This window comes from Solanum tuberosum, unplaced genomic scaffold (assembly GCF_000226075.1).
Source record: "Solanum tuberosum cultivar DM 1-3 516 R44 unplaced genomic scaffold, SolTub_3.0 scf00086, whole genome shotgun sequence".
NCBI lineage: Eukaryota > Viridiplantae > Streptophyta > Magnoliopsida > Solanales > Solanaceae > Solanum > Solanum tuberosum.
Genome location: NW_006239010.1, coordinates 536,314 through 543,909, shown reverse-complemented (window position 1 = coordinate 543,909; position 7,596 = coordinate 536,314). Strand labels below are relative to the sequence as shown.

The following is a 7,596-nucleotide window of genomic DNA, read 5'->3' as shown; positions in this document are numbered from 1 at the left end:
TCCCGCCCAGGGTGTAGGCTCGGGGCGTGACAATTGTTTCTCATGATGCTGATCAACTTCTTGAATTATCCTGGAATTCCTTGATTGACACTTCTTCTACAAGTTATCCAATGTTGGAAGATGATATTGTGCACGGACTTGATGATGACTTGGAGATCATAATTAATAGGTTGAAAGGACGATCACGGGATCTAGAGATTGTCACAATATCAGGCATGGGTGGCATTGGCAAAACAACACTCGCTAGGAAAACTTATGATCATCTCGCAATCAGGTATCATCACTTTGACATTCTTGCTTGGGTTACAATATCTCAAGAATTTAGAGTTAGAAATGTATTGTTAGAAGCTTTACGTTGCATTTCAAAGCAAGCAGTTCGTGTCAACGCAAAAGATTATGATAAGATGGATGACTCTGAGTTAGCAGACCTAGTGCAGAAGAACCTAAATCGTCGAAGATACCTTGTTGTTGTTGATGATATTTGGAGTACAGATGTTTGGGATAGTATAAGAGGAATATTTCCTGATTGCAACAATAAAAGTTGAATTTTATTGACTACTAGGGAAACTGTGGTAGCGATATATGCAAATACTAGTATCCCTCATAAGATGAACCTCTTGAGTTTAGCTAACGGTTGGAAGTTACTTTGTGATAAGGTTTTTGGACCAAAACATGATTATCCTCCTGAATTGGAAGAAATTGGAAAGGAAATAGTAGAAAAATGCCAAGGACTACCCTTAACAATTTCAGTGATTGCGGGACATCTTTCTAAAATGACTAGGACATTAGAAGGTTGGAAGGATGTTGTCCAAAACTTAAGTGAAATCATTGCTAGTCATCCAAATCAATGCTTAGGAGTGCTTGGTTTGAGTTACCACCACTTGCCTAATCGCCTCAAACCTTGCTTTCTATCTATGATTAGTTTCCCAAAGGATTTTCTGGTTGAATCTTGTATGTTGATCCAATTATGGATTGCAGAAGGTTTCATAAGGATGTCTGCTGGAAATTGTAAAAGTTTGGAGGAAGTGGCGATAGATTATTTGGAGGACCTTATTAGCAGGAACTTGTTACAGATTAGAAAAAGGAGATTCAATGGTGAGATAAAAGCATGTGGAATACATGATCTACTGCGTGTGTTATGTTTGATAGAAGCTGAAATGACAAAGCATATGCATGTTCAGAGAACCCACCCTACTCTACCAACACAAAAGCATAATACTCGTCGTTTCAGTTTTCAAACTGAGTCTAATTCAGATGATGATTGTTGTAAGCTATTACCCCCTTTTGCCAGATCTATATACTTATTTTCTCAATTGAATCTACCTTTTCCAAATCATATTAAGCTTCTCAGAATCTTGCCCATCCCCCGTTTTTCTCTCGTTTCAACACAATATGGTGAATTTCTCTCCCGTTTCAACCTACTCAGGGTATTGGTCATCTTCAATATAGATGTAGATGTAGATGCAGAGTTCCCACCATTTCCACTAGTGATTACAAAATTATTTCATTTGAGATTTCTCCATTTTCCATTTAACAGCAATATTCCTGACTCAATCTCAGAGCTTCAGAACTTGCAAACTCTAATTTGTAATGGTTATACTTTTTTACCTGGGAAGATATGGATGATGAAGAACTTGAGATATATACGTCTGGAGGGACCCTCTTATTTACCTAGCCCTAGAACATAAAGTCTTGTGACAGGGATGCAAAATCTAGAGGAACTTTCTAATGTCTGCTACGACAGTTGTACAAACGAAGTCTTTTCTGGCATTCCCAATATAAAGAGATTGATCATTCCTGTACCTTTTCTCTGTAAAAACTATTCACCCAATCGGCTCATTGATATGTCCATCTTGAGAAAACTCGAAGCACTCAAGTGTTATTACTGGAGACATAGTTGGATCGTGGGTATCACCATCAGGAGTTTTGTTTTTCCAACATCACTTAATAGGTTGAGTTTAAACAATTGTAGTAATTTTATTTGGGAAGACATATCATCAACTGTTATGATATTGCCAAATCTTGAAGAGCTCAAACTTAAATATTGTCGAACCTTGAATGATGAATGGAGATTGAGTGATGAAGACAAGTTCAAAAGCTTGAAGTTGTTGTTACTGAGCAGCCTAAATCTTGAGCGGTTGGAAGCGAGGAGTGATAACTTCCCAAATCTAAAACGCCTTGTTCTGAAGATGTGCTACAGGTTCCAAGAGACTATTTTCAAATCTATGAGATGAAATGCAAATCATTCTTTCTAAAATCATATGCTAAAATCTTGGTCTGTCTAAGACATTTTTCAAATAATGAGAAATTTTCTATAGCATGCATAGCTTATGCAATCTCATAAGAGCTTCCATAATAACATACCGACTCTAAAATCATACTTTGAAATAGAAGGTTCATGAATCATAAGTAACATCATATCAATAACTCATAAGAATGACCATGAAAAATCCTACTAAGTATAAAAAGAAAGTATAATAGTCAAGAATCCATAATCATAAATAAATAATTCAAGAAATCATGCAATTTGGGTCATAAATGTGATGAATTCGAAAGTGGGTTGGGTAAGCCTAACTATGAAACTAATTAAGTTCATGAAAATTGAGAAATCTTGAACATGAGGATGAAGTATTCCTCATTGAAGTCCTACATACCTCAGTAAGGAAGCTTGATGGAGAATCATGGAAGATGAACCCTAGCCTTGATGTTTCTTGAAGTTCTTGAACTAGGATTTTAGGAGTGAATGAGAGGATTAAATTATGAAAAACTGATTTTATACACCTTTAGGGCTATTTAGATGACTCCATAGTGGTTTTTAGGACAAAAATACCCTTAAAAAATTAATAATAAGAGCTGGAAGACGGAATTTTATTCCAGCGGACAGTTAGGTCCATATTCACTCCGAATCGCGGAGCCATCGTGGAGCTTCTGCCAGGTTAGAGCATCTCTAGTAAATTAGTCATAACTTTTTACTCCAAACTCAAACTGACGCAAACTTGTCGGCGTTGGAAAGAAGACTCATAGAACTTTAATTGGATAGGTTATGGATAACCTAACTCTTAATATTCTAAGAGATCATGGTTGTTTGAAGTTTGACCCTTATATAGACTCATGTGAAAACTTAGCGGATAGAAATGCTTTGAATTTGGCTTGGTGTTAGAGGTCCCTTATGATCCTTAATCACTTCCGATACCCTTTCTACATTTTTTAAAGAACCTTAAAACACACGAGCAAGTAGGACATCACCCGGTTCAAGTTTATATACTTACGACGAACGATTCAGATTCTAAGAGTAGAGTTGTGAGATGTTACAAAAGACCACCCTAAAATAGGATCATTCGTGCAAATGACCGTTGAGCGTCAAGCGCAGAGGCGAAACCAGGATTAAGAGTTTAGGGGTTCTAAATTTCATTAATAACCGTTGATCAATTTTGTTAGAGGTTCACGAATTAATATACATATATATATAATTAATTTTCTAGTACAAATATAGGGTCTACGGAAAAGCTACTGGGTTCGTCCGAACCCATGAACCCCCACCTAACTCCGCCTCTGGACTCAAGCATGCTTGAAGCCCATAAGTAAGTGAGCCTCAAGATGTTTTGCGATGAAAAAAAAAGCCTTTGGGAATGTGCTTTCTCTGATCCATTCATTGTCAAATGTATAGATGCTTTGTTTTCTCTGATCAGAACAAATAGACAATAATGGAGGTGCTTTTTAAATTAAGTAAAACTGTATTTTATTATATAACTCTATACAGATCTGCTTTCACACACCCAACTGGCATTGACTTAGTTTTTAATATCATCAAAAACTAATTGATTAAAGGATGTTTCTATAAATGCAAAAGAGTGGAGGAAGTATTCATGTAACTCTTATACCTAATCTAACTAGACAATAATAGTTATTTCAATGCCATTTCCTTTTTGAAATTCAAAGAAATTCATTTTTCTACTATAGGAAAAGGAGAAGTAATGAAGGGTGGGAGAATTTGTCTACTCCTTCAAGAATAATTTTGTTTCAATTCCTTTCCATATTGACTTCATGGCAGCTTATAGTGCTGTAATTTCTCTTCTTTGAGCTCTTGATGAACGAAATATTCCAGAGCTCGTTCATGGTCACACTGCTGAAACGCTCGATTCTCTTCATGCGACAGCTGAATATTTTCAACAGGTCCTTGAAAATGCTAGCAAGAGTAGATTTGACACTGAAAAGATCAAATCTTTGGAGGAAAAAATAAGAGTTGCTGTTAGTTATGCAGAAGATGTTGTTGAGATGAAAATTTCTCAAATCATCAAAGTCTCGAGGTGGACATCTGGAATTTTACAACACCGAGATTTGCTACCAGTGGTTAAGAAAATGGATGTAACAAAGAAACAAGTGATGGAGATTGTTTCTCATGATGCTGATCAACTTCTTGAATTTTCTGGGGATTCCTTGATTGACACTCCTTCTACAAGCAACCCAGTGCTGTCAGATCAGTCGGGAGATGATATCGTGCATGGAATTGATGATGACTTGAAGATAATAATTAAAAGATTGATAGGACCACTGTCGGATCTTGACATTGTCACAATATCAGGCATGGGTGGCATTGGCAAAACAACACTAGCTAGAAAAGCTTATGATCATCTTACAGTCAGGTATCACTTTGACATTCTTGCTTGGGTTACAATATCTCAAGAATTTCGATATAAAAATGTATTGTTAGAAGCTTTACATTGCATTTCAAAGCAAACTGATAGTTTCAATGCAAAAGATTATGATAAGATGGATGACTCTGACTTAGCAGGCCTATTGAAGAAAGAGTTAATTGGTCGTAGATAGCTTGTTGTTGTTGATGATATTTGGAGTACGGATGTTTGGGATAGCGTAAGAGGAATATTTCCTGATTTTAAAAATAGGAGTAGAGTCTTATTGACTACTAGGGAAACTGAGGTAGCAATGTATGCAAATACTTGTAGCCCCCATGAGAAGAGCCTTTTGAGTGCAGAAAATGGTTGGAGGTTACTTTGTGATAAGGTGTTTGGACCAAAATATGATCATCCTCCTGAATTGGAAGAAATTGGAAAGGAAATAGTAGAAAAATGCCAAGGACTACCTTTAACAATTTCGGTGATTGCGGGACATCTCTCGAAAGTGGCCAGGGCATTAGAAGGTTGGAAGGATGTTGCCCGAACCTTAAGTGAAATCATTGCTAGTCATCCAGATAAATGCTTACGAGTGCTCGGTTTGAGTTACCACCACTTGCCTTATCACCTCAAACCATGCTTTCTATCCATGAGTAGTTTCCGAGTGGATTTTCAGGTTGAGACTTGGAGATTGATCCGATTATGGATAGCAGAAGGTTTCATAAGGAGTTCCGAAAATTGTAAACGTTTGGAGGAAGTGGGAATGGATTATTTGGAGGACCTAATTAGCCGGAACTTGATAATGGTCAGAAAAAGGAGGTTGAATGGTGAGATAAAAACATGTGGAATACATGAACTTACCCTACTCTTCCAACACAAATGCATAATGTTTTTCGCTTCAGTTTTCAAACCGAATCTTATTCAGTCAATGACTATTATAAGCTATTACCCCCTGTTGCCAGATCTATCTACTTATTTTCTTGATTGAATCTACCTCTTGAACCCCGTATTAAGTTTTTCAGGAGATTTCCCATTTACCGTTGTGATCCTATAATACATGATTTTTTCTCTCGTTTCAAACTTATCAGGGTATTGGCCATCTTCAATGAAGATATAATGTTCAAGTCATTTCCACTTGTTATTAAAAAGTTGTTTCATTTGAGATATCTCCAAGTTCGATTTCATGGAGATATTCCTGAATCAATCTCAAAGCTTCAGAATTTGCAAACTCTAATTTGTGGTAGTTATCCTTACAATATAACTTTACCTAGGAAGATTTGGATGATGAAGAACTTGAGATGTATACGTCTGGAGGGACCTTCTAATTTACCGAGTCCTAGAGCAGAAAGTCTTGTGACAGGGTTGCCAAATCTAGAGGAATTTTCTATTCTTTGTTACAATAGTTGTACAAATGAAGTCTTTTCTGGCATTCCCAATTTAAAGAGATTGATCATTCAAGCACCTTTCAACATAGAAGAGTTTACTCATCGGCTATTGGATATGTCCAGATTGACAAAACTCGAAGCATTCAAGTTGTACGAGTCACCTTTTTTGGGAGACTCCATCAAGAGATTTGGTTTTCCAACATCACTTAGGAGGTTGTCTTTAACTCGGTGTTGTTATTTTTATTGGGCAGACATAACATCAACTCTTATCATGTTGCCAAATCTTGAAGAGTTCAAACTTAAACGTTCTCGATCCTTGAGTCATGAATGGATACTGAGTGATAAAGACGAATTCAAAAGCTTGAAGTTATTGTTACTGAGTGGTGGAGGACTTTCGCGTTGGGAAGCTAGCAATGATAACTTCCCAAATCTCAAACGCCTTGTTCTGAAGAATTGCTGGTTCCTGCAAGAAATTCCAGCAGATTTTGGCGAAATTTGTACTTTGGAATCAATTGAGTTACATGATTGCAGCACTACCGCTGATGATTCTGCAAGAAAGATTGTACAAGAACAAGAGGACATGGGAAATAATATCCTTAATGTCTACATCCATAAAAGTCGCAGTAAGTTTTAATTCTCTCTAACAAGTTCTTGGATTCTTCACATTATTAATTACCTCATATTTATAAATTTACCTCTTCGAAATTAAGATGATGACTTTCTTTAATATGCAGGGAATTGAACCTTATTTCGAGGGACCATCTAATGTCATCTTCCAAATGCAGAACCTTTTAGTTTATATTTTGAAAAGTCAAATCATAATTCGGTTTTATGTTCTTATCGGTTGGATAAATTCATGTTTTAGGAATAAGCATGTTTAATACATATATATCTCGCCCTTTCTTTATTTTCTTAAAAGGTAACTATTGATGTACTGTAATACCTATTTTGTATTATGTGATGGTGGAAAGGAAGATTAGTGTGCTTATATATAAGACTTATTACTTCCAAACAGAAACCAAACCTGATCTGAACAAGTGTTTTAATTTGTTCCATTCTACTCAGAATTTCGGCTATAAATAGAGAGGTTTACCTGAGTCTTTTGTGTGATTAGAGACTGGCTTTAAATTTGACGAAGTTGTAAGCGTTTGAGGTACTAATACTCTTGCAACATGTTTATCCGTTTTATCATGGGAGGACCTCAGGTACAATGAGTGGATTAATTTTCTTAAGGACACACAATGAATTCTATTGTTTCGAATATCTTTCTTTTTCCTAAATAAAAGTTTATGTTTTCTGGTCAATAAAACTTTTATGGTTTACAGCTTTGAATACATCGTATTAACATAATTGACAACTGTATAGATGCTTTTTTTCTCCAATCAGAACAAATTAACAAATTGTCAACTGTATTAGATGCTTTAAATTAAGTAAAAAAAACTGTCCATCAGAAGAAAGAAAACATTAATCAAATGATAGTTATTAGGGAAAAGGGTCAAAAATGCCCTCCGTTTATAGTTTGGCTCAAAAATGCCCTTGTCGTCAATACTTTGGTTCAAAAATGCCCTTGCAGTCAATAC

General features: G+C 36.0%; 2 protein-coding genes across 2 annotated transcripts; both read left to right on the top strand.

Annotated features, from left to right (window-relative positions):
• Positions 1 to 608: 608 nt before the first annotated feature.
• On the top strand, positions 609 to 4,827 carry LOC107060471 (putative late blight resistance protein homolog R1B-17). The gene is made up of 2 exons (XM_015308435.1): positions 609 to 1,593; positions 4,106 to 4,827. The coding sequence occupies exons 1-2, from the start codon at positions 609 to 611 to the stop codon at positions 4,825 to 4,827; spliced, it is 1,707 nt and encodes a 568-aa protein (XP_015163921.1).
• On the top strand, positions 3,498 to 6,908 carry LOC107060516 (putative late blight resistance protein homolog R1A-3). The gene is made up of 2 exons (XM_015308493.1): positions 3,498 to 6,639; positions 6,751 to 6,908. Exons 1-2 carry the CDS (start codon positions 5,748 to 5,750, stop codon positions 6,756 to 6,758), a joined length of 900 nt encoding a protein of 299 aa, XP_015163979.1. The 5' UTR covers positions 3,498 to 5,747; the 3' UTR covers positions 6,759 to 6,908.
• Positions 6,909 to 7,596: the final 688 nt, after the last annotated feature.

What these genes read in the sequence shown, in the direction of transcription:
- LOC107060471 (XM_015308435.1), top strand. Translation starts at nt 609, where the DNA reads ATGAACCTCTTGAGTTTAGCTAACGGTTGGAAGTTACTTTGTGATAAG. An exon ending in GCAAACTCTAATTTGTAATG is followed by an intron (nt 1,594 to 4,105) that starts GTTATACTTTTT and finishes GAAATATTCCAG; the next exon opens with AGCTCGTTCATGGTCACACT.
- LOC107060516 (XM_015308493.1), top strand. Translation starts at nt 5,748, where the DNA reads ATGTTCAAGTCATTTCCACTTGTTATTAAAAAGTTGTTTCATTTGAGA.